The following is a 25521-nucleotide window of genomic DNA, read 5'->3' on the forward strand; positions in this document are numbered from 1 at the left end:
TGAGGATAAAGGGGTGTGGGATTAGTTTCACTTCTCAGGGACACTAGAAGGGCTGCTCTCCAGGCGAGAGGGTCCTGCCAATAATCCAGAGATCGCAGGGCCCAGCGGTTCCAGCTGGGAAGGAGCAGAGAGAAACCATACGATCTGGGATGAGGGATTGCGCCTCAGCCGGCTCAACCAGCTAAGAGGCCGGCATTCCCCGCCTGCCTGGTGGCCTCTCAGACCTGGGCAGGAAAGCCGAGCGCCCGGAACCTTTGAACGTGCTCCTCCCAGCGCACTTCCCAGAGCCCGGGCGCTTTTGGGCGTTGCGCGGCGGCTGGCCGGAGCCGGTTACCAAGGCGACGCCTGCAAAGATGGCTGCTGCGTCTTCGTCGGATTCCGACAGCGGCCGAGCTGAGAGGTGAAGGCCGGGGTCCTCGAGGCCGCCTTTCCTACAGATGTAAAGAGGGGAGCTTGGACCCCGGGATCTGGGCTCCTTCGCTTCTCGAAAAGCGCTGGCAGCCCTTGAAGGGATCTTAGGGAACCAATAGGGAAACTGAGCCCCGAGGAGTGAATGAATGTGCTTGTGTGAGTGACTCGAGGTCACTCAGTGAGTCTCTGGAGGAGCCTGGACTTGGCCTCAGGCGTCTGTACCCCCATTTCAGAGCCCCCTGCACACCTCACGCTCAGAGACTAGATCCCGCAAAGTGTTTTTTCCCCTCCCTTGGGACTCAGCCGCCACCTCTTTCCCCTCCTGTCGCAGCAACGAGGCAAGTTCGAAATGGCTGGACGCACACTACGACCCCATGGCCAACATCCATACCTTTTCCGCCTGCTTGGGTGAGTCTCTGCGACCAGGAGATGGAGCGGAATAACGGCTCTGTAGCGAAGTCTCAGGGATTGGGAAACTTTGGCTTATGGCCCTTTTGTGTTTTCCAGCGCTGGCAGATTTGCACGGGGATGGGGAGTACAAGGTAAGCACCTGACCCCGGGAAGAAAGAGAAGGGGGGGCGTGGGGGAGCGTGAGAACTGACATTTCCTGATGGCTCCAGAAGAGTTCAGCATAATCTGGAACCCAAGTGTACACTGAAAAAGTACATTTAGTGTGCAATGTTATTTTTATGTGGATAGTCCAGAGAACCTGTTGATTTCATAGTGGACTGCACAAAGGAAAGCAGAACAAAATGCCGTTGGGGATTCTACTAAGACAAAGCCTCTTAATCTCGTTGACTTGTAATTCTTTGCTGGAAGGGCACATCCCTTGGTTGGGGGTGTGGCATTGGAATCTGGAGAGAAAGGAGAAGAGAGGAAAGTGGGAGTTTTATGTTTATTGAAAGAGCATAGATTTTAGGATTAGCCATGAGCTGATAATTGTTGAAGCTGAAAGCTGGGTATTTGGAGGTTCACTTACATGAGTCTCTCTGCTTTTGTATTTGTCTGAATCCTTCCATAATAAAAAGGTCAAATTTTAAGTTTAATTTAAAACATAAAGATAGGGGCGCCTGGGTGGCTCAGTGGGTTAAGCCGCTGCCTTCGGCTCAGGTCGTGATCTCAGGGTCCTGGGATCGAGCCCCACATCGGGCTCTTTGCTCAGCAGGGAGCCTGCTTCCTCCTCTCTCTCTCTCTCTGCCTGCCTCTCTGTCTACTTGTGATCTCTCTCTGTCAAATAAATAAATAAATAAATAAATAAATAAATAAAAAATAAAAAAATAAAACATAAAGATAAGGGTGCCTGGGTGGCTCAGTGGGTTAAGCCTCTGCCTTCAGCTCAGGTCATGATCCCGGGGTCCTGGGATCGAGTCCCGCATGGGGCTCTCTGCTCAGCAGGGAGTCTGCCTCCCCCTCTCTCTCTGCCTGCCTCTCTGCCTACTTGTGATCTCTGTCAAATAAATAAATGAAATCTTTAAATATAAAAAAAAGATAAATGAAATGTTAATTACTTTAAAAATTAAAGGTACAGGTTTTTTTGTTTTTTTGGTTTTTTTAAGATTGTGAAATATTTGGGGCATAAAGAAAGGAAGTTAACCTATTTTAGTATCCCTTCCCGGGCTAGACCCTCTTTGAGCATTTTCCCATACATAGATATTATTTGTTCCCAATTTGTTAATGGGAAAATGGATTCAGAGAGGATAAGTAAACTTAGTGAATTTGTAAAAAGTGGCAGACCTGGGCCTGTCACATTCCCGGTCATGTGTTTATTCCACTGTTGCTCAGTGGTGGGCAGTGAACCCACAGTGGGCATGCTGTTTGGGCTGTAAGAAGATAGCTCTGGAATCACATCCTTCATGGCGAATACAGTAGAATTCGGTGGACTTTTGCCTCCAAATTCCAGTCCATAAAGCATTCTGCAATTTGGCAAGCGTCCAGCGAACCCCAATTTTGTGTCACACGTTGTACAGACACTAAACTAAGAAATGAATCAGTACATTGTCAGGAGGAGATATGACACTGGCTTCAGTTTACCCATGATATTGACTGATTGGTCAATATCAAGATAATAATAGTGACTGATTGCTTGGCACTGGGTGTATAGAGAAATCGCAGCCTCAATAACTAGCATGAAACATAAGCTGCTTTTGTGTAATCACTTTTTTAATGGTTAGTTTGTTGATTCCCAGCATCTGCCCTAGTGCCTGGCACACATTAGGTCCTCAGTAAATATTTGTGGAGTAAACGAGTGGATGCTGAAATCAAAAATATGGAAAGGATGGGAGCAGCAGGGAGAGAATGGTGAGATCTGTGTGGAGGTGACAGGGGGCAGTGATAAGTGAACTGGGTATTGAAGAATGAGTGAAATGGATGAAGAAGGTATGGAGGGAAGGAGGGGAAAGCATTTCAGTCAGAGGAACAGAACAAGCGGAGGCACAGAGGCTTAGAAGTTTGTAGCATATTTGGAAAGAGTACATTTGGAGTTGGAAAGTGGAAACCAATATAAAATAGTAGTTAAGACCACTGATTGGGACAAACCTAGAGTCTGGTCCCAGCTCTACCACTTACGTGAGTGACTTTTACCTACCATCTCTGAGCCACAGCTTCCCCATCTGCGAAATGGGGCTAATTACAGCATCTGTCTCATAAATCGTTGAAAGGATTAAATGAAAGGATGCATGGGGTTCCTGGCATGGCTCCTGGCACACTGAGCATTGTCAGAATCGAGCCATTCTGTGGCAGCCCGCATTCTGGCTGGAGCTTAGCATGGATGGCAAGGTGATGGAAAAGCAGCTGGAAACCAGATCGAAGAGGCCTTGAAAGCCTCACTCGAGAGAATGGGCTTGCGTGGCAGCCACAGTGGCTTGGACGGTGGATTAGAAGGTGGAAAAGAGAGGCCGAGGAGCTGGAGTCTCCTGTCTGTCCACACAGCACATCGTACTCTGCGTGCGTGCTTGTGTTTCCTTGGCTCGGTTCCCATCTGGAAACCAGGCCTCAGAGGCCCAGATAGGAGTTTCCAGCACCCCACTGACTTCAGCCACCCTCCACTGTCCAGAATAGTGCCTGGCGTGGAACAGACTCTGAAGAAATGTTTGCTGAATGAATAATGAAAACATTGTCTGCCACCCCCTCCTCACTAGCACTCACCAGGCTCCGTAATTCATTACCTCGTTTGATTTTCACTGCAAGCGTCATGAGGTAGATAGTCCCCTCCTGCGGGTGGGAAGACTGAGGCTCAGTGAGTTTAATCAGCTTTCCCAAGGTCACACGTCTTGCAAGCCTTATTACAAAATCTCCTTGCCCCTGACTTGGCACACTGGTGTGTGAGTGAATGAATGTGCACCAGTAAAAAGGCTAAGCCCAAAAACATTTTTAAAATCTAATAAATAAATAAAATAAAATAAAACAAGTCTAGGGCGCCTGGGTGGCTCAGTGGGTTAAGCCGGTGCCTTCAGCTCAGGTCATGATCTCAGGGTTCTGGGATCGAGTCCTGCATCGGGCTCTCTGCTCAGCGGGGAGCCTGCTTCCTCCTCTCTCTCTGCCTGCCTCTCCATCTACTTGTGATTTCTCTCTGTCAAATAAAGAAATAAAATCTTTAAAAAAAAAAATAAATAAAAAATAAAACAAGTCTAAGCCTAAGAAGGGAGTCAGTGGAGGGGTCTTTAGATCTTGAGCCTGGAATAAGCCAGCCTCTTTCTACAGCTGGTGGTGGGGGACCTTGGCCCCGGTGGGCAGCACCCCCGCCTGAAGGTGCTCAAGGGACCCGCAGTGCTGACTGAAAGTCCTCTACCTGCACTGCCAGCTGCGGCCGCCACCTTCCTCATGGAGCAACACGAGCCCCGGACGCCCGCTCTAGCACTCGCTTCAGGCCCTTGTGTGTATGTATATAAGAATCTTAGGCCCTACTTCAAGTTCAGCCTGCCCCAGCTGCCTCCAAACCCCCTGGAGCAAGATCTTTGGAACCAGGCCAAGGAGGTAAGTGATGTCAGCGGTGGGAAGAGGAAGGCAAAAAGGCAGCCACTGAGTCCTCATTCCCTGCCTGACTCTGGAGCTCACAGGCTTACCTTTCTTCCTTGCTGTCGTAGGACCGGATTGACCCCTTGACCCTGAAGGAGATGCTGGAAGGCATCCGGTGAGAGCCCACTCACCCCTTCATATGCCTCCCACCCCTCCCGCAGCCCCCAGCCCCTCTCCTTCATCCCCGTGCTCTCCGTCTGACCCCCAGGGTCCTGTTCCTCCGCTAAATCGGCCATGGTTGCCCCTCTCCTTTCAGGGAGAAGGCAGAGGTGCCTTTGTCTGTACAGTCCCTCAGGTAAGGGCCCTGTGGGGGGTCAGGGCTCCCGAGGCTCCGGGGGGAGGGGTGGCTGAGGAGTGGCCTGTGGAGGAAAGTAGCCCAGGCCATGCACCTGCCAGTTCTCTTTGCGTACAGGTTTTTACAGCTGGAGCTGAGTGAAATGGAGGCATTCGTGAGCCAGCACAAGTCCAAGTCCATTAAGCGGCAGGTAACGTCCCTTCTCTTTTGATTTCCCTCTAAAAAAATATGGACAGTTTTTAAAAGACAATGTAACATCAGTGGTAGATTCTGCAACCAAACGCGACTCAGATCGCTCTGCAGTTTCCTTTCCGGCCTGTGGCACACGTATACGGTCACAAAGCTGCGGCGCCTCTCCGTGTCCGGTTGACAGTGGCAGCTTTGAATTGATATATAGTTGCATAACTTTACATCCCTTCTCTTGTCTTAAGAGTAAAGGTAATATGTTTTCATTAGCGAATAAAGAGAAGTATAAAGGAGAAGTATAAATGACTATAATCTCACCACCCAGAGGTCTTCGTTCTTACTATTTGGGTACATTTTCTTCATAAATATGCTTTATAATTTGCTTCCCTTGAGTACATAACAGTGTATCTTGAGCATTTAAATAGTCTTTAAGAACTCTATTTTTTTTTTTTTTAAGATTTTATTTATTTTATTTGACAGAGATCACAAGTAGGCAAAGAGGCAGGCAGAGAGAGAGGGGAGGAAGCAGGCTCCCTGCTGAGCAAAGAGCCTGATTCGGGGCTCGATCCCAGGACCCTGGGATCATGACCCGAGCCGAAGGCAGAGGCTTTAACCCACTGAGCCACCCAGGCGCCCCCAGAACTCTATTCTTAATGGTCCCTTAATTATTTAATTGATTATTAATTATTCCACTCCTAGTTTATGGAACTATTCATGTATACTAGATAAGAAATGTATCCCTTTTATTCACTTCATGTTTTTCTTAGTTATGATTTTAATGGTTTTATTGGTGAACGTGTTCATGAAAGTCTGGTGGTTACTGACCTAGGGGCTGACCTTCAGTCCAGTTCCAGAGCTGCTCTCTGTGGTTTAGAAAGCCTCATGAGAACCCTCCCCTTCTGTAGAAGCCACTCGAACCAAACGCATGGACCAATGCATGCGTTAGTTTTTGGCAAGCCTTAGACCAACGCTGTTCTCTCCTGCCGACCAGCAGCTTGGATCCACAGTTACCAATATCTTTGAGCACTTACAAAATCATGAAATAAATTAATTATTGCTTAAAAGATGCAGTTTGGGGGAGGGAAGAAATCTTTCCAAGATGTATATGTCATGATTATATAATTGGGCGCCGTTACTACCCACATTTCTATAACCTTTCTTTTTCCACCAGGCATTAGAATGATTCCTCTTTTTTAATCTTAAAGATAATCACACAATGAGCAGTTTTATCTTACAAAAGAGGTATTTTGGTCCCGCTAGATTATTTTCATAGGAGAAATTCCTAAAAAAGGGACCATCCTCTTTCTTTTGTTTTTCTCCAATCGCAATCACAAAAGGAACATGTGCACACTGTAGAAATTCTAGAAGGGCACAATGAAGAATTAAACATCACCTGTGATTTCATTGTCCAGAGATAACCAGTTTTTGTATTTATGAGTTTAGCCTTCCGGCATGGTTTTTTATTCAGATATTTTCTAAACTAGGATTATACTAACATAACGCTTTACCTATTTTTCTCTCTTAGTACATTAGAAATGTTCTGGTTGTCATTGGATCTTCCTTTAAAATGTGATTTTTACTTTTATTTTTTACTTATTTTTTAAAAAGATTTTATTTATTTATTTGACAGACAGAGATCACAGGCAGGCAGAGAGAAAGGAGGAAGCAGGCTCCCCGAGGAGCAGAGAGCCCGACTCGGGGCTCAATCCCAGGACCCTGGGATCATGACCTGAGCCGAAGGCAGAGGCTTTAACCCACCGAGCCACCCAGGCACCCCTAAAATGTGATTTTTAAAGTCACTACATGGTTTTTGATCAAATGGAAATTTGTAATTGACTTAAACAAGCCTCTTTTTTAGAAAATTAGATTTGTCGCAATTAACGCTTTTGCGCGTGAAACGTCCATCCCGTCTCTGGTGCTCTTCCTCCTCCTTTGCCTTCTTTCTTCCCTCCTTTGGTATTCTGGGGGTGTCTGTGGGGATGGCGTTTGGGGATCCCCTGGGTGACTCCTGAAGGCCTCCTGCAGACAGTCATCACCACCATGACCACCTTAAAGAAGAACCTGGCCGACGAAGATGCTGTGTCCTGCCTGGTGCTGGGCACCGAGAACAAGGAGCTCCTGGTACTGGACCCGGAGGCCTTCACCATTTTGACCAAGGTCAGTGTGGGGCCTGGCCCTGGGCACAGCTGAGGCCCAGGCTGCGTTCCCTCCCTCTGTTCCCCCACATCTCCTGCCCGTAGTTCTTGGTAATACATGTTGTAGAAAACATAAAATATAGATAAGCATTAAGAAAAAAATACACGTCCAAGAAAATACCACCACCCACAGAATCTACTATTAAAGTATTGGTATGTCTTTCCAGAAATTTCATATTGCGACACAGATATATAACCTATAAATACATTTTTTTTACAAAAATGACTTAGTGGTAGAGGATCGTGTAACCTCTTTTCACATAATGGTAGCCCATCAATGTCTGTCCATATGTATATATAAAACCAAACCAGCCATTTTTTAAAGATTTTTAAAAGAATTTATTTATTTGATAGATAGAGGGTGAGCGAGTGAGAGAGAGAGAACAAGCTGGAGGAGGGGCAGAGGGAGAGGGAGAAGCAGGCTCCCTGCTGAGCAGGTAGTGACATGGGGCTCCATCCCAGAGTCCTGGGATCATGACTTGAGCCGAAGGCAGACGCTTAATGACTGAGCCACCTGGGTACCCCCTCCTTTTTTTCTAAAGATTTCTGTGCATCCTCATCTAAATATTTCTTTAGGATACATTCCTAGAAGTGGCAGTGTTTCATCAAAGGGGATAGACTTGAAAGCTTTTGCTGCATGTTGCCGAGTTTCCCTCCAGAAAAACTGAATAAGCTTAAACTGACCCACGGTGACTGAGGAGTTTGGGAATTAGGACAAGGAACCCACTCAGAGGAGTTATTTCAAGGTGAGGAAGGACAGGAGCGCCAGGAAAACTGGAATGTTTGAGCCTCTCCTTTGCAGATGAGCCTACCCAGCGTGCCCGTCTTCCTGGAGGTTTCTGGCCAATTCGATGTGGAGTTCCGGCTCGCCGCCGCCTGCCGCAACGGGAACATCTATATCCTGAGAAGGTAGCTGCATCGTGGTCTCTGGGGCCAGGAGGAGCATCTCAGAACCCCGGTGGTTTTAGGGGCTTTGGAGCTGGTATTCGGGAGTGGAAAAGCTCTTTCCATTGCAGCTCCCCAGCTGGGAACTTGACAGAGAAGGCTGAGCTCATGTGCGTAGGGGGCCATCTGGAGGCTTGTGTGATGGGGACTGGCGAAGTGAGAGACTGGGCAGGGCAGCTATAACACATGAGACGTACCGCCAGAGATGGGAAGAAGTAGAAATAGCCTCCTGTTGCCGTCTGGCTTTATAGGTATGGAACGTGTCTTTATGCACTAGGTTGATATTCCTTACAACATTCGTCTTCCAATTCCAGAAATATCTTTGAGCACCCACTCTGTATTAAGCATTATGTAAGGCATCAGGGATGTATTGATGTATTGTTAAACGGTATAAATGGAGTCCCTGCGTGCTTTGGAGGAAAAATACAAGCTCAGGGGGAAGAAATAGCGGGGCCAGGGTGATCGGTGAGCACCCGTCTGCGGAGATAACGTGGAAGGTTAAGAAGGAGCCACGTGTTCGAAAAGTGGGGAAGAAGTGTTGTAGGCAGAGAAAACTTGAGCAAACGCAGGATGGGAAAGATACTGGTGTGCGCTCCTGAAGCTTGACGGGCAAGGAGGTGCGTGGAGACCAGGTCTGACTCGTGCATGGCCCTGCTAGGACATGCTACGGATTTAGAATTTGAAAACTATTATGGGGTTTTAATCAGAAGAATGACGCGAGCCATTTATATTTTTAAGAGATTGCTCTGCTGGCTGGAGAGTAGATTGGAAGGAGGCCAGAGACCAGAGGGAGGCTCTCAGATGGGATATGATCATCAGACTTGGTGATGAAGAAAGGGGAGCCATAGCCTGTGATTGGTTGGCTGGAATTACCCCTTCTTTCTGGATAAGAGAAACTAAGATTCAGAAGCCAGGAAACCGAAAACAGGGCATTTTACACAGAGCAGACTTCGCATGCATTTCTGATGAGTTGGTGAACTGCCTCCTCTAGCACCTCATCTAGCCTAAGGTCCACTCACGGTAAACTGTTCAAGGCCAGGTTCTCACACAGATCACTGCAATGAAGGCAGCAGGGAGACCGGGAAAGAAAACACACTTTATGTGATCCAAGGTCACACAGGAGCTAAGTGGTAAAGGTGGAAATAATACTACGGTCATCTACTTTGGGGCCAAGGTTCCTTCTGGGATAGTTTGTGAGGCTTAGAAAGAGGAGGGCTGCCAGGGAAAGAGGGAAGGTTCCTCTGGGGCTTGGAGAGTGTGTCTTTATCCCACAGAGACTCCACACGCCCCAAGTACTGCATCGAGCTGAGTGCCCAGCCTGTGGGGCTCGTCCGGGTACACAAGGTCCTGGTGGTGGGCAGCACCCAAGAGAGCCTGCATGGCTTCACCCACAAGGTGTGGCTTTCCCCACCCCGTCCACGTATGTCTCCCTGGTTCCCCTTCGGCAAGCGCTTCCTTCTGGTGTCCCTGTCCCTGCAACTCCAGCCGCCCCTTCTTTCCACGCCGTGCCCTGAACCCTCCCAAGTTAAGAAGCTCTTCCCTCCCAGGGTAAGAAGCTGTGGACAGTGCAGATGCCAGCAGCCATCTTGACCATGAACCTCCTAGAGCAGCGCTCGCGGGGCCTGCAGGCCGTCATGGCTGGGCTGGCCAATGGAGAAGTCCGCATTTACCATGATAAGGCCCTGCTGAATGTCATCCGCACCCCGGTGAGCTGCTCACTCCTCTTGGCCCTGCTTCCCACCTCTGGGGCTTCTTGGCTGCCTCTCCTGATCCTTCTCCACCTGATGACCTTGACTTTTGATGCATTTTTTTTTTAAGGATTTTATTTATTTATTGGAGAGAAAAAAAGCATGAGCATGAGCAGAGGCAGGGGTCATAGGGAGGCAGGCAGAGGGAGAGGGAGAAGCAGATGCCCCGCTGAGTAGGGAGACTGATATGGAGCTCGATCTCAGGACCCCAAGATGATGGCCTGAGCCAAAGGCAGATGCTTAACCAACAGAGCCACCCAGGTGTCCCTTGATGTATTTCAGAAACATTTGTTGAGCATCTCATAAGCATAACTCACTGTATTCTGGGGATAAAATGATGTCTAAATCCTGCCTTCGGGGAATTTATAATCTGAGGTGACAGCCAACCAGAGACACAGCTAATTCAAATATAAGCAAGACTAAAGCCAAGCAGAGGACTGACAGAGCTCAGGGGACCTGGTGACTGGGGTGGTGGGGGAGCATGGGGTGGAACTCGCAAGTCATTTCCCAGAGCGAGTGACAGTTCTGCTGGGCCTCAAAACAGTTTGGCAAGTGGGTACATGGAGGAAGAAACTTCTAGACCAGAAACAGCATGAGCAAAGGCTGAGAGGTATAAGTATTTTTGATCAAGGAATCCAGGTGGTTTGATGAGTTTGGACCAGAGTTTTTCAAACACTGAGTTGTGACTTATTCGACTCATTTAATGGGTCACAACCAGCAGCAGAAGAAAGAAAGCTCAGAGTATATCACATGTGAACTTGCACATAGATATATATAAAGTGTCCTACGTCACAGTGTCAAGTTTGAAAGCAGCTGGTTTGGACCGCAGGCTGTTGGGAGACGGGGGGGGGGGGGGGGGGGGGCGTTTGGGGGAATGGTAGAGGAGAACAGAAAAGGCAGGTTGGAGTCAGATGCGGAAAGCCTTGGATTGTTCTAACGGGAAGCATAAAAGCCACTGGAAGTTTTCTGGCAGAAAATAGACACGATCACATTTTTGAAAGGCAGCAGTGTGAAGGACAGCCTGGGGAGAAACACTAGGCTGGGGGCCTATTAGAAAGCTGACCCCAGAAGCGCAGTGACGTTTATTCTGGAACCGTGGCTGCGGCAGTGAGGTTGAAAGGCAGTGAGAAATACAAGGCTTATTTGGGAGGCCTCATTGCCCCAGGCCTTACCGGACATCTCTTTATTATCTCATATCTGGGGTCTCCCGGCCTTATCACCCCACTCCAGTCTTGCTCTCCTCTCCAAGCTATCTTCCCCCCCAAACGCTGGTGTCTCCATCCTAGGATGCAGTGACCAGCCTTTGCTTCGGCCGCTACGGGCGGGAAGACAACACCCTCATCATGACTACACGGGGTGAGCGGACTCAGGCCGGGCAGGGGTTTTAGAGTTAGGCGCCAAGGTGATGGGCCAGATCCTGGGAAGGAAGAGGTGGCTGTGACGCCCAGCCAGGCCTGCGTTTGGAAGCAAGGCCTGCAGACACAGTGTCTCCAGCAACCCCCAGTCTCCCCAGAGCCTACACAATGCCAGGAACATCGCAGTCCATAAGTAACTGCTGAATGAATGAATGAAAAGACACTGTTAAGACACACTGTATTACTTCTAGAAACCCAGAATCTCAGCAGGAAAACAGATGTGGACAGAAATGGCTCTATCTGAGGCAGATTGCTTGGGGAGGACAGGCCGGGAAGGTTGGGTAGAACTAGGAAGGATAGACCTGTTCCTGTGTGTCCATGTCCCCAGGCGGTGGCCTGATCATCAAGATCCTGAAGCGTACGGCAGTGTTTGTGGAAGCAGGAGGTGAGGTGGGCCCCCCACCAGCCCAGGCGATGAAACTCAGTGTGCCCCGAAAGACCCGGCTTTATGTGGATCAGACACTGCGAGAGCGGGAGGCTGGCACCGGTGAGACTCAGACTAGGTCTTTTCTCATCCTTCTTCGTGGCTCTGAAGCAGCAAGAAACAGTGAACCCACCTGGGTGCCCTAAGCCCTGGGAGACGTGGGCAGCCAGGCAGGTCTCTGGAAGCACAGAGAGAGCCTAGGAGGTGCAGCCTGTCTGCAGTACCTCCCTCCAGGTGGACGATGTCGGGGGTGAAGGCTTGCGCCTTATCAATGCGGAAGAGAAAACAGTTGCTTCCAGATGCAGGAATTCTTACGAGAGAGGTAGAACTGGACCAGGGTTCTTCCTTTTCCTATTCGGTTTTTCCCTGCTCTAGCATCATTCTTCCATTCATCCAATACCTGGGATTATGCCCAGCGTCTGCCAGTGCCTTGAAATAGGCTAGGCCCGACCCAAGGAGCTCTGTCCGCCTTGCTAATTTCATGCTGCATGGGAGGTATAGGAGAGGTCTCTGGTGGGGCTCACAGGAGTGAGGGAGTTGGCCTGGGAGCCTGGGAGAGGCTTCAGAGAGAGCTGACGTTGGACTTCACCCTGAAATGATTACAAGTCCACCCACCAGAAAGGGGTGGGTAAGGGCGATTCAGGCACAGGACGCTACCTGGATCCAAGGAGTGTCTGCATGTAGTCCCAGGCGCCGTGCAGGAAGGCGACCCAAGCAGAAGGTGACCAGAGCAGAGGCTGGCAAGGCAGGTCAGAGCAGACTCCGAGGGGCCTGGAGTGCAGAGCTAAGATATTTGGACGATTCTAGGTAGTGGGGGCTGGGAAGGATGTCAAACAGAAAAATACAGTAACTCAGCCAGCTCTGTCTCATAAAGGGACCTTGCTTATACTTTTAAGGGAGAAATTAGAGGATAAAAGAGCTAGCAGGCTATTACAGCCTAGAGAATCCAAGAGAAGCAGTTGAAACATTTGAGAAATAATTAGGAAGTTCTGTAAGGTAACCAAGTGTAAAATATACCAAAAAATCAGTAATTTGGTCTATACCAACAGTAACCATTCAGAAAATATAATGCAGAGTTTCCATTCACAATAGCAACAAAACCCATAGAAATAAACTTAACAAGAAAATGGCAGTCTAAGAAAGAAAGTTACAAAACTCTCCAGGACATAAAAGACTACCGGAATATTTCAATGATGAGACTTCGCAAGGCTCAGGGTAGCAGGACCTGATGCCTAAAGCTGTTGATTAATAGCTTCTAAAATTAATCTAGGAACATAGCGATGTTACAGGGCAAATCCCAATAGGGTTTACTCTGAGGACTTGACCAGTTAATTTTTTTTTTAATTTTATTTTTATTATTTATTTGACAGAAAGAGATCACAAGTAGGCAGAGAGGCAGGCAGAGAGAGAGACACGGAAGTAGGCTCCCTGCCGAGCAGAGAGGCCGATGCGGGGCTCGATCCTATGATCATGACCTGAGCTGAAGGCTGAGGCTTAACCTCTGAGCCACCCAGGCACCCCTGACCAGTTGATTTTAAGAGTAAATCTAAGAATTGGCAGGGGGAGGGGGGAGTTAAAGAATGAGGGGACCTGGCCGTCAGGAGAATGATCTGTGAGGCTGTAGGAATCGGCAGTGGTGGGACTACGGGAACTGTCGCCGATCCGGGCCACATCTAGAAAGTCCAAAAACGGACCCTCCTCCAAGTGGAAGGTCCATATATGTTAAAGGTGTTGTTTTAGAGTAGTGGGGAGAGGAGAGACTGTCCAAAAAGTATGATTAGGACAATTTGGTTCTAGAAAAACCAAACAGAACTCTACTTCAAACCAAACACATTGATTCTGGGTAGACTAAAATAAATTATAAAAGCACCAGAGGAGAAAGGAAAGATTAATGGTGGGCTACCGTAAAGACAGAGAACTTCTGAGCGGCAGAAGGCCCTGCACACAAGGAAAGGAGCAGAATCAGCCTGGGAAACGAGCATGCGAAGTCTGGAAGATTCCCAGCGGGAAGAGAGGGAGCGCGGACTCCGGGGCCGGCTTTGAGGGAGAGGCCTCCAGCCTTGGCGAATGACGAGCCTCGAGGGCAGGACCTGGGTGACTTGGTGGGTGGGTTTGCACGGTGCTGAGGGTGAGGTGTCGGTGGGACGTCAGGGTTGCTCAGAGGAGGCGGATGGAGGGCGAGACTCGAGAGGACACCAGCCCTTCGGGCAGAATCGCAGGCGCGGTCGGGGAGACCGGGATTGTGCGTGAGGGCAGCGCGGTGGTCGGAAGTCAGGAAGGAGGGAGCCGCGTGTGGCCCACAGCGCCCTGTGTCACCGGGAGGCCAGGCCATGTCATCTCTGTCCTCCCTTTCCCCACGTTCCCTGGCGCGCAGAGGCGGCCTTCCCCTCGCGTGTCTGAGCGGCCGCCCACGCGGGAGACCCCTCTCCCCCACCCCTGCCCCCTCCTTCCCTCCTGACCTCTGGCACCAGCCCTTTGTGTCCCTGTCCTCAGCCATGCACCGAGCCTTCCAGACCGACCTCTACCTGCTGCGCCTCCGGGCCGCCCGTGCCTACGTGCAGGCCCTCGAGTCCAGCCTGAACCCCGTGTCCGTGACGGCCCGGGAGCCCCTCAAGCTGCACGCTGTGGTGAGTGAACACCCCGGTGGGGGGGGGGGGGGTCAGGCCACCTCAGGGCTGGAGGGACAGAGGTCAAGGGTGAGTAGGAACCCCTCAGCCCCAGAGCCAATTCAGAGCCCACGAGGCCTTGTGCCTGCGTCTCAGCCCCGAAGGCCCAGAGACCAAGTCTCGATCTTCCTTCAAGCGGGCGCCCTCTCTCCTCTCTGCTGTGCTGCCTCTTCCTCAGTGGCTGCAGAGTGGGCCAGACTCCCCAGTTCCTTTGGCCCATGCTGTGCCTCACACAAGGCCCTAGATTTGGGCCAGGCTTCGCAAGTAGTGGCTTGCGAAGGGACATTAATGGCTACTAAGGGACATTTCTTCCCGGCACTGGAGGAACTCTCGCAGCCAGGCGACGAGGAACAAAGCGGTTTATTCGAGTACCCGCGGGCAGCCTGAGGTGTCGGGACTGACTGGTGCCGGAAGGGGAAGTCCTGAGACTGGCCCAGGCACAGGAGGAGGAGCCCTGCACTCCGACACAAGTGACCGCGAGGTCATCTGGGCTCTGGCCAGGGCTCAGTGGGTCCCGGAGGTGTGCTGCCTGACCCAACCGGGTTTCCGATTTCTCTCTCCCTAAAGGAAGTTGGGGGGAGGGGGAAACAGGCTGCAGAGCAACTGAGGCTAAGAGGGAGGAAAAAGAAGTCATTGTGGCCACCATAGGACGAGAGCAGGCAGTGGGGACAGCCTGGGAAGACGGGCAGGGGCGGTGGTGAGGCCACAGGTGGGAGCTGGGGTTTCCGTCCCCAGGCCAGCTCTGCCTCTGACAACTGAGTGGCCTGCACCAAGCCCTTTCCCCTCTCCGGGCCTTTGCTGGTCCCCGTACAAAGAGGAGCCGGCCTCCTGAGGGGCCCTGGATGAAGGGCAGGACCATGCGTCAGAGCAGGTGGGAAAAGGTGACTCGAGGACACTGGTGAGAAAGCTGGAGCGCAGGGCACGGGGGATCCAGCGCCCAGGGCTGCCGGTTCTAAGGGCTTTCTCCACCCACTCCACCTTCTCCACAGGTTCAGGGCCTGGGCCCCACCTTTAAGCTCACGCTTCACCTGCAGAACACATCAGCAGCCCGGCCCATTCTGGGGCTGCTGGTCTGCTTCCTGTACAACGAGGTGCTCTATGCTCTGCCCCGGGCCTTCTTCAAGGTACCGGGCCTCACTGAGACACAGAGTGAGAAAGACCGGGCTGGGGCCTGGGGAGGTGCCCGCAGACCCAAACAGATCGGTGGTGAGGGAGCTGCCCGGGCGCTGCAGCCGCAGACCAGGCTGGGGCAAGGCAGAGGCCTCTGGGGGCGATGCCCAAGACATGCCCTGCAGCTTTTCTTCCCGCCTGAGAGAGGTTTCGGGGAGCCACACAGAAGGTTCTGAGAGAACCGCTAGACTCGGGCTCCCAGCTGTGCCTCTCTCGGAAACCTGTTAGTGCTGGGATCCCCGAGCCCGTCCTGCCCTGCAGCCACACCTGCAGTGGGAATGGGAGCTTCTTTCTGCCCCAAGGAGACTTTTTTCCACAGTGAGGGGCCTGCTTTCCCGGCAGGTCCAGATTGGACCCTAAGTTGGGAGGACCAGAACCCAAGAAAGACCTTGGGACTTGGTTGAGAGTCAAGAGGTCTGGGTTTAATCCTGGACATCCATGTGGCCCTGGAGCATCTCCTCCCCTCCCTGAACCCCATGCCCCGTGAATGGGGCTTGCCCTGCCCTGCCCGTGCTGCCCCCCAGATTCAGGCTACAGCGAACGCAGCTTCTGTAGCAGGCGTGAGAGCACCCTGGAATCTGGCAAACACTGTCCACGCACGAGGGCTGATCTCCTTCCCTCTGTGTCGCCAAACTCAGGTCCCCTTGCTGGTGCCAGGACTCAGCTACCCGCTGGAGACCTTTGTGGAGAGTCTCAGTGACAAGGGCATCTCAGACATCATCAAGGTAAGTGGCCAGTGAGACCGAGGTGGACAAGGCCCCCGGGTGGCGGCCGGGTCAGGGTGGCTATCTGCAGCCTCCCAGTCCCCTTCGACAGAGCCCTGGTCGCCTGTGACAGGGGCCAATGCAGACCAGGCCAGGCTTGGGTTTGCAGGGAGCAGGGAGGACAAGGGGCCTGCCCCTCCTGCCACGGGCACTTGCTCTGTAGGTGCTGGTGCTTCGAGAAGGCCAGAGCGCACCGCTGCTGAGTGCCCATATCAACATGCCCGTGAGCGAGGGACTGGCAGCCGCCTGACCCCTGGACTGGTGTTGAGAGAGCCCTGCGGAATCAGGACCAGGAAGTACAGCTCCTTGCACCGAGCTGGGCGGAGCGAGTGGCCCCAGGCCCATTCCCCAGTGTTGGGGCTACAGTTTCCTTCTCCCATGTGTCTCGTTTCTCCCCACCCTGGCTGCTGGGTGACCTGTAGAAGCAGGCCGGTGAGTCCCCAGGAGGCTCAGCTCCTTCCCCTCAGGAAATCCCAGGCATTTGCCCCCTGGACACCTGCCGCTCCTCCATCTCCCCGCTTTGCTCCAGAATCACACCCGGGGCTGAAGGAAGATCTCGGAAGTGGTAAAGGCGAGAGGAGGGGCATAGGCCCAGCCTTCTCCTTCGCTGCTTTCCTTAGACACATTGACTCGTGTGTGGCTGCAGGTCGAGGCCAGAATTGGCTACGGCCTGACCTGGGATAATCAGAAGCTTTTTCTTGAGCAAGACTGAGCCCCCTGTTGCTGCCTGGGGTTCTAGAGGCTTGACTGACACCTAGCTCAGATTACAGGCAAATCACTTGCTCTGATCTCTCCTTGTGAGCTGAACAAGGGCCCTCCTCTTTCTGTTCAGGGGGCCCAGGGAGTGGCTGGCTCCCCGCAGGGGGCTTTCCAGAAATTTGGGCTCAACGAAGGTCTCAGGCCTGTGATGCTTCATGACAATACCCACGGGAGGAACTGGGGCAGGAGGGCATAGAGGGCCCGTGCAGAGAGCTAGCGACCCCCGCCGTCCCCACCAGGCTTCTGGAGCCCACACAGCTGCTATCCTGATTCAGATGTTTGTGCCCAGAAAGGGCATCCCAGGAGAAGAAGGCTCAGTTAGAGCAGAGGTGGGGCTAGGGTGCACGGGTGTTTCTGGGGTCCTGGGGAGGTGCATGGGAGGCAGAAGCCCAGAAGAGCACGGGAGGCTCTTCTGTGCCCTGGAGCCCAGATCAGTCATGTAGGTGGGAAGTTCACTGGGCAGTGCGGTAGGGTGAGAGAATGAGCCGGGGAGGCATGGACCGGAGGCGCGGAGTGCGGCTTAACCTTGAGGAAAGGCACATGTTTAGACCACAAGGACCAGAGATGCATAGTCCTGGCCCTCGGGGCCTCCTGGAGCCCTGGCCGGTCTGCCTGGCCCACCTCTCAGCCCTCTGCAAGGCTGGTGCTACAGGGCCACCCCGAGCCACTTGTGGGCCAGGACCCTGCCCCTTGAGGACCTGGATCTTCCTCTCTCTGACCAGGAGCAGCCTCGCATGTGGTAGACATCTCAGGTGTGTGGGAAGGAACCGATCCCTTCCGGGGTGCTTTCCCCACATGTAGAAGGAGGCAGTTAGAGCAGATTTAGCTCTGGCATCCTGGGAGTTGGGCAGCCCCTCTAGAGGAAATAAGTCAATTGCAGAAAGGAGATATTTTACAGGATAACTGTAGAGCTCTGGCCCTTGATACCAAGGGCCCCAACCTAACTGCTGTGCCCAGGCAGTGGCCTCTGTGTCCAGGACACCAGTGAGAGATTGGCGTCCACAGCTCACAGCCCACCCCTAACCCTTCCAAGGAATGCATTCTGGGGCCAGGTTAAGAGAAGCAAGTTGGTTGGGGGGGGCAGTGCGTGGGTGGCTCAGTCGGTTGAGCATCTTACTCTTGATCTCAGGGTGGGGAGTTCAGTCCCCGCATTGGGATCCGTGCTGGGTGTGAAGCCTACTTGAAAAAGGGAAAGCATGAGGTCTGGACCAAAGAGAGAGCCCATCCCCCTCCTCTGTGCACAGTCCGGCCGCCCGCAGACATAGATCAGTTGGATTCGAACGGTGAGGGCTCTCTAGATGGAGCCAAGGGCTGGAGCAAGCAGGCGGTTTACCCGGAAATGGAGAGAGAAACGGAGTGTCACGGTCAGTTGGAGGGATTTCAGCTTAACCTGAAGAACTTCCTGAGGGAGCTTAGCAGAGTTGGAAAGACCTGCCCTAGAAGGAAATGAGCCCCTCGTCTCTGGGCCGGGGCTAGCTCTTCGCAGGGTTTGTGAGCTGGGCCACGTGACCGTAGACTCTCTTCTACCCCAATCAAGGGATGACTGTGTGAACTTGGAACAGAAAGTCTGATCTGGATTCTGTTCGTAGCTCTTTCATGATGAGGAAAGTGGAGAAACTTCCAAAGCCCAGCGCCTCTTGAGAGTCTGTGTGATGTGATACGACGTACCCGTGCGAACTGTGTCGCTGTGGACGGGTGGAGCAGCAGGAAACCAGGGCGGTGGTGCCACCCAGGGCCCTCACTAGTCAGAGCTTCTGGAGGCTGTCGACATTGGGGATGAGGGGGGTTGGTATCTTTGTAAAAAGTATTTTTCTAAAAAATAGAACTATGGAGTTAGTTTACAAGAAAATAGCCTCTGCCCATTACCCACGACTGCTCCCTTGCTACAGTCATTTTCAGTTCTCTTAGCTTTTATTTTTTTTTTTTTTCAGTAATTTCTCTGAGTTCAACGTGAGGCTTGAATTCACGACTCCAAGATCGAGTCATGTGCTCCACTGACTGAGCCAGCCAGGCACCCCATTAGCTATTTATTTTAAAAAATATGCTTCAGTGGGGCGCCTGGGTGGCTCAGTGGGTTAAAGCCTCTGCCTTCGGCTCAGGTCATGATCCCAGGGTCCTGGGATCGAGCCCCCCATTGGGCTCTCTGCTCAGCAGGGAGCCTGCTTCCCCCTCTCTCTGTCTCTGCTGCCTCTCTGCCCACTTGTGATCTCTGTCAAATAAATAAATAAAATCTTCTAAAAATATGCTTCAGGGCACCTGGGTGGCACAGTTGGTTAAGCATCCAGCTCTTGATTTTTGACTCAGGCCACGATCTTAGGGTCGGACAGCGAGCCCTGCCTGTGTCGCACTCCACACTGAGCAAGGAGTCTGCTTAGGATTCTTTCTCTCCCAGGCACCTGGGTGGATCAGTCGGTTAAGCATCTGCCTTCAGCTTGGGTCATGATTCCAGAGTCCTGGGATCAAGCCCCACATCGGGCTGCCTGCTCAGCAGGGAGTCTGCTTCTCCCTCTCCCTTTGTTCCTCCCCCTGCTTGAGCTCTTTCACTCTCTCTCTAGTAAAATCCTTAAAAAAAAAAAAAAAAGAAAAAGAAAAAGCTCTCTCTCTCCCTCTATTCCTACTCTGCCCCCTGCTCTTATTCTAAGAAAAAAATGAAAAAATACATATATATATATTTGCGTATACTACTCTTGCTTGATTTCTCATTCTAGACACTGTTGGCTCTCTTGTAACAGATGAGCCTTCAGCTCTCTGGTGACAGGACCTTGCTCCCTTCCTGCCCCAATTTTTAGGTAAATTAATACGCACTGTTTCAATTGCTATTTATATTACTATGTGAAAGTTATTCACTGCAGAGTCAAAAATTGGGAGACAATTAGATTACTTTTGAATTTTTCATGGAGTTAACAATAGCCTTTTTTTTTCTTTCCTTTGCTTCGTTTTCTGTATATACCAATTGTTCATTCTTCCCGCATCCAGTCTCACAGTTCTTTCTTTCTGGACACTTTCCTTCATCCTCTGCCTCAGTAAGAACTGTTTGCTCCCGAAAACTGCGGCAGAGCATTTCTGACGAGATCCTCTGGTTCCCGGGCCCCGTGTCTTCATCTTTCATAGTTCTTTTATCCCTCGTTTGGTGAAGCATATCCACAAGTACCTTCTCTAAAAAGTCACTAGACTTAAAGTTTTTAAACATAGTCTAAAAAAATCTTTATTCCATTCATCCACCTGTGATAGCAGGTCATAAAATTAGAAGTTGAAAATAATTTCACACAAAATCATTTTTGGGACACCTGGGTGGCTCAGTGGGTTAAAGCCTCTGCCTTCGGCTCAGGTCATGATCCCAGGGTCCTGGGATCAAGCCCCGCATCAGGCTCTCTGCTCAGCAGGGAGCCTGCCTCCCCCACCCTCTCTGTCTGCATCTCTGCCTACTTGTGATCTCTGTCTGTCAAATAAATAAATAAATAAAAATCTTTTTTAAAAAAATCATTTTTAAGGCAGTTATTCCCTTGTGTTCAGATTCCTGGTAATGCTGTTGAGAAGTTCCATACCATTTTTGCTCCCGACCTTTTCTTTCTCTGAGGTTCTGAAATGTCAGGATGTGCCTTACTGTGTGTCATTATTTGTTGTGCTGTGGGGTAGAGATGTTTATCCTTCATTTCTACACACTTGTTTTCTTTATTTCTTCCCATTGTCTCTGTTCACTCTGGAATTCTCATTAAACCCAGCACCTGATAAATGGTTAATTCCAGAGAGAACAGGATTGATTGTCTATTTTAATTCTCTCTGTTCTTACAGTGTCTGTATGAGGGATTTTTATCTTTCTGCTCTTCTCTGGAACTGTTTTTAAAATTCCATTATTTTAATTCTCAACTCTTTCTGTTCTTTGTTCAATCTTTATCTATAGTATCTCTTCAAAGACATAGTTGAGCCCAGCAAACCATCAGTCAACAACTGACTTCTAGGGAGTTACTTCAATCATAACAGAATACACATTTTTTTTCTCAAGCTCACATGGAACAATAACCAGAACCGACCACATTCTGGTCCATAAAATATGCCTTAACCAATTTAAAATAATCAAAAGAATACATTGCTCTCTGGTCAAGATGTAATTAAACCGGAAATCACTAACAGAAGGATAGCTGGAAAATCCCCAAATACTTGGAAATGAAACAACAAACTTCTACATAACACATGAGTCAAAGAAGAAATCTCAAGAAAATTTTAAAAATCTTTTGAACTGAATGAAAATGAAAACATAACTTACCAAATTTGTGGGATGCAGCAAAAGCAGTGCTTAAAGGGAAATGTACAGCACTGAACACATGTTTTAAAAAAGAAAAAGATCTAAGATCAATAACTTAACTTTCTTAGGAAATAAGAGCAAAATAAATCCAAAGTAAGCAGGAGTAAAGAAAAGAAAAAAGAATTAGAGCAGAAATCAATAAAATTGAAAACAGGAAATTAGTAGACAAAATCAACAAAACTAAAAGCTGGTTCTTGGAAATCTCATCAAAACCAGCAGGGCAACTGCTTATCTCCAGTCTAATGTGAGGTAGAAGCAGGAGGAAAACCTCTCCTGAGAATTTTTGCCCATAAGCCCGCCTGACTAGGTTTACAACCTAAACTGACAATACCTGGGTGGTCCGAAAGACCCACAGCTGAAAAGTTAGTATAAAGTGGTGCAGGGGCACCTTGGTGGCTCAGTTGTTAAACGTCTGCCTTCGGCTCAGGTCGTGATCCTGAGGTCCTGGATTGAGCCCCGCATTGGGCTCCCTGCTCAGCGTGAAGCCTGCTTCTCCCTCTCCCACTCCCCCTGCTTATATTTTCTCTCTTGCTGTCTCTCTCCCAAGTAAATAAAATCTTTTTTAAAAATAAAGTGGTGCAGGATTTGTCATCTGGTGACTGAGAAACACATTTTCCTCTCTGGAGGAATTTACTATTGACCCATTCTCAAAAACAATCCCTCTTGATAAAATGCCAAGAAATATGAACTCCTAGTCAAACCCACAAATTGCAAGAAAATAAGACATTGTGAAGAGGAGCAACCGTAAACAATAGCCCGTGTACTCGGGCCTCAGAGGCTTAAAATATTGGAATTACCAAACAATGTAAAATGTGTGTCTTCAATATATTTAAAGAAAAAAAAAAAAAACCTAAAATATAAGTAGAGAGCAAGAGAAGATATAAAATGAACAAGGAAATCTGAAAAAGAAGTAAACGAAACTAGAAATGAGAATAAAATATTTGATGTGTAAAACTCATGGAGGAATGGGCACAACCATTAAAAAAAGAAAGTCAATAGATGGGTTTCACAGCTGAACAAAGACCTAACTGGAAGGTAGATCTGTAGAAATTATCCAGAATTCCAAATATAGAAAATATGACGATGGAGTAGAAAGGTCTCATCAGAGCTTCAGTCGGGACAGAGAAAATATGTGAAGGTGTGACTAAGAATCTTCTAGAACTGATGAAAGACATCAATTCACAGAATTAGGAAACCCAAGGAATTTAATGAGGGTAAATACAGAGAAAACCAAACTCACGCAGTGAGTTTACTTAACAGTAAACTGCAGAATACTGAAGACAAAAAATCCTAAAAGCATTGGAGACAAAAGTATCTTCAAAGGAAAAACAAAAAATGACAGTTGATGTAACAGCAACAATGGAAACCAAAAGACAGAACAGTATTTTTAACATATTGAGAGGAAATAACTATTAACCTAGAATTCTGCACCCAGCAAAAAGGAACTTTTTTTGTTTTAAGATTTTGTCAGAAAGCACAGCAGAGGGAGCAGCAGGTAGAGGGAGAAGCAGGCTCCCTGCTGAGAAAGGAGCACGATGCAGGACTCCATCCCATAGAACTTTTTTTTTTTTTTTTTTAAGATTTTATTTATTTGAGAGTGTGTGAGGAAGCAAAGGTGGATATGGGTCAGAGCCAGAAGCAGACTCCCTCTGAGCAGGGAGGCTGATTCAGGATTTGATCCTGGGACTCCAGGATCATGACCTGAGCCAAAGGCAGTGGTTTAACCGAGCCACCCAGGCACCCTGGAACTTTAAATAAAAAGGGTAAAAAACTAAGAACTACAAAAGGTGAGACAAATAGAAAGCACAAACTCAAGTGGTAGAAATAATGTACCCAAGTACATTAATTGCAATAAATTTAAGTGACCAAATGTTTTAACTGGAAGAAAGTCTTGTCTAGATTTTTAAAAATCCATCTGTGGGGCGCCTGGGTGGCTCAGTCAGTTAAGCGTCTGCCTTTGGCTCAGGTCATGATCTCAGCGTCCTGGGATCGAGTCCCGCATCAGGCTCCCTGCTCGGAGGGAAGCCTGGTTCTCTCTCTCCCTCTGCCCCTCTGTCCCCACACTCATGCTCTCTCTCTCTCAAAATAATAATAAATCTAACCCAAAAAAGGCATGATCTTTATGAGAAAAAGTATATAATTTTATTGAAAACATTTAATGGACATACCATGTTCATGAACTGAAAAATGCAATTTCAATTTCATATGGATGTTGATCTTTCCCAAACTGATCTATAGATTCACTTGGGTTTCATTCACAATCTCAAAGGGATTTTTTATTGCTGGAACTTGACAAGTGCATTCCAAAATTTATATGGAAGAGCAAGGACCAAGACAAGGAGTCATACAATAGAGGTGGACAAAGTAGAAAAATTAATTGTGGTATAGTCAGTGGCTCACTATACACCAAGGAGAATGAATGCCCTACAGCTGTACACGTTCATCTGAATAAATCTCAGAAACATAATATTGAGTGAAAAGGCAAGTCACAGAAGAATAAACACGGTATGGTTCCATTTACATGAAATTCAAATACATGCAAAACCAATACAAACCTAGGTAATACAACTACAAGGCAAAGCAAGGGAATGCTTCAGACAGCGCAGTGTTTTCTCCACCCGGGAAGGGCACAGCAGGGGCTTCCAGAGGGGCTTCAAAGGGTCTCTATTTCTTAAATGGGGGGAGGGAGGGAGTTTATTTTATAAATATTTTCTTGCATCTCCTTACTACTTAATAAAAACAATAGAAAGCAGAGGAAGAAACAAGAAGTCGGCCAATGCTTCTGTGCAGCACCAAGTGCCAGGCACGCCACATTCCTAACTGTTAAGAACTAGCAATTGAACATGCCATTTGGGGAAACCAAGAAGTCCTAGCAGCTCAAAGTTCTGTGGGTATGGACAGGGCCTGTCAGAAGGTTGGGCCTCTCTGAGGGTTCCTGGGCGACAGGCCTGCTATCACTGGATGACATCTCCCCCACCCCAGGCAGCAACTGTAGACTTTCTCACTTAACCCCATTTTTGGTCCAGCCCCTCACCCCCCACCCTCCCCTGAGACCCCAAGCTTCTTCAGGTGACCCCCACCTGTACCTCAGAGGGGTAGTTGCCTGGCTGCAAGGGGACCCTGGGTGGGGAGGGGTGACCTAGCTGCTTCTCATACAGACTTTGGGTCAGTCCCTACTGTCAGTCCCAAGCCCTGCCTTCTTGGTGCCAGGAGTTTCTGAGCCTCTCCAGGGCCCTGGGGCGCAGTTTGGCTGCCTCTCGGCCCCTCCCTCTAGGAATTAACTTCTACTTCTCTGGTAAGAGAGGAAATGAGCCGTCTCTTCCCATCTTTCAGCATGTCCTCAGGCTCTCTGGTCTATTCCTGTTTCCCTTCTAGTTTGTTTATCCTTATGGACATATATGTTTTATGTCTTTACTATCATTTTAGATTTTAAAAGGAAACAGAGGTAAACCCATGTGTTTAAACCTGCCACATTTAACTGGAAGTCTGTTCACTATATTTATTTATTTATTTTTAAAGATTTTATTTATTTGACAGAGAGAGAGATCAGAAGTAGGCAGAGAGGCAGACAGAGAGGGGGGGGGGGAAGCAGACTTCCTGCTGAGCAGAGAGCCCAATGCGGGACTCGATCCCAGGGCCCTGAGATCATGACCTGAGCTGAAGACAGAGGCTTAACCCACTGAGCCACCCAGGCACCCCTGTTCACTATATTTAAATAAAAACATTTAACAGGGAGCTCCCAAAGGGCCCAGAGAGGAAGAGCTTCGCCTTCTGAGCAGGATCCCGCCGATGCCTGAACATCCCACCTGATTTCTCTGCCTCAATTTTGCTACTCACTTACCTCAGCCCGGCAAGGGTGAAGGAGAAAGCACAAAGATCTGGGTTCAAATCCTGACTCCTCCATTCACTGTCCCATGACCTTACCACATCAACTCTCGTAACTGCTGCCCCCAGAACCAGTTCAGCCCGAGAGGCACAGCCCGGTGGAGATGCTTCTCACCGTAAAGCACTGAACCTGAGAATGCTGGATTCTCATTCCCTGGTCACCATGCGCCGCCCTGGTCTGCTGCTGCCCCAGACCCACTACACCAAAGCCACAGGAGGCAGAGCCCCAGCCCCTTAAGCCGTCAGGCATTCTGTGGCTCCCATGCGTGGCAATCAGAGGAAACCAGAAAGAGCAGCCCGGGCAATAGAGAAGGACCAGAAACCCAGAAAGATGGAGGGAG

General features: G+C 49.5%; 1 protein-coding gene across 1 annotated transcript; it reads left to right on the top strand.

The window, feature by feature from the left end:
• Positions 1–272: 272 nt before the first annotated feature.
• BBS1 (Bardet-Biedl syndrome 1) lies at positions 273–16624 on the top strand. The gene is made up of 17 exons (XM_059148335.1): positions 273–400; positions 743–819; positions 919–953; positions 4111–4383; positions 4494–4540; positions 4682–4720; positions 4838–4910; positions 6932–7063; positions 7904–8010; positions 9321–9441; positions 9594–9752; positions 11081–11150; positions 11538–11696; positions 14127–14260; positions 15289–15423; positions 16108–16194; positions 16397–16624. Exons 1-17 carry the CDS (start codon positions 354–356, stop codon positions 16481–16483), a joined length of 1782 nt encoding a protein of 593 aa, XP_059004318.1. The 5' UTR covers positions 273–353; the 3' UTR covers positions 16484–16624.
• Positions 16625–25521: the final 8897 nt, after the last annotated feature.

Source organism: Mustela lutreola, chromosome 1 (genome assembly GCF_030435805.1).
Source record: "Mustela lutreola isolate mMusLut2 chromosome 1, mMusLut2.pri, whole genome shotgun sequence".
NCBI lineage: Eukaryota > Metazoa > Chordata > Mammalia > Carnivora > Mustelidae > Mustela > Mustela lutreola.

What these genes read in the sequence shown, in the direction of transcription:
- BBS1 (XM_059148335.1), top strand. Translation starts at nt 354, where the DNA reads ATGGCTGCTGCGTCTTCGTCGGATTCCGACAGCGGCCGAGCTGAGAG. An exon ending in ACGGGGATGGGGAGTACAAG is followed by an intron (nt 954 to 4,110) that starts GTAAGCACCTGA and finishes CTCTTTCTACAG; the next exon opens with CTGGTGGTGGGGGACCTTGG. An exon ending in CCAAGTCCATTAAGCGGCAG is followed by an intron (nt 4,911 to 6,931) that starts GTAACGTCCCTT and finishes GGCCTCCTGCAG; the next exon opens with ACAGTCATCACCACCATGAC.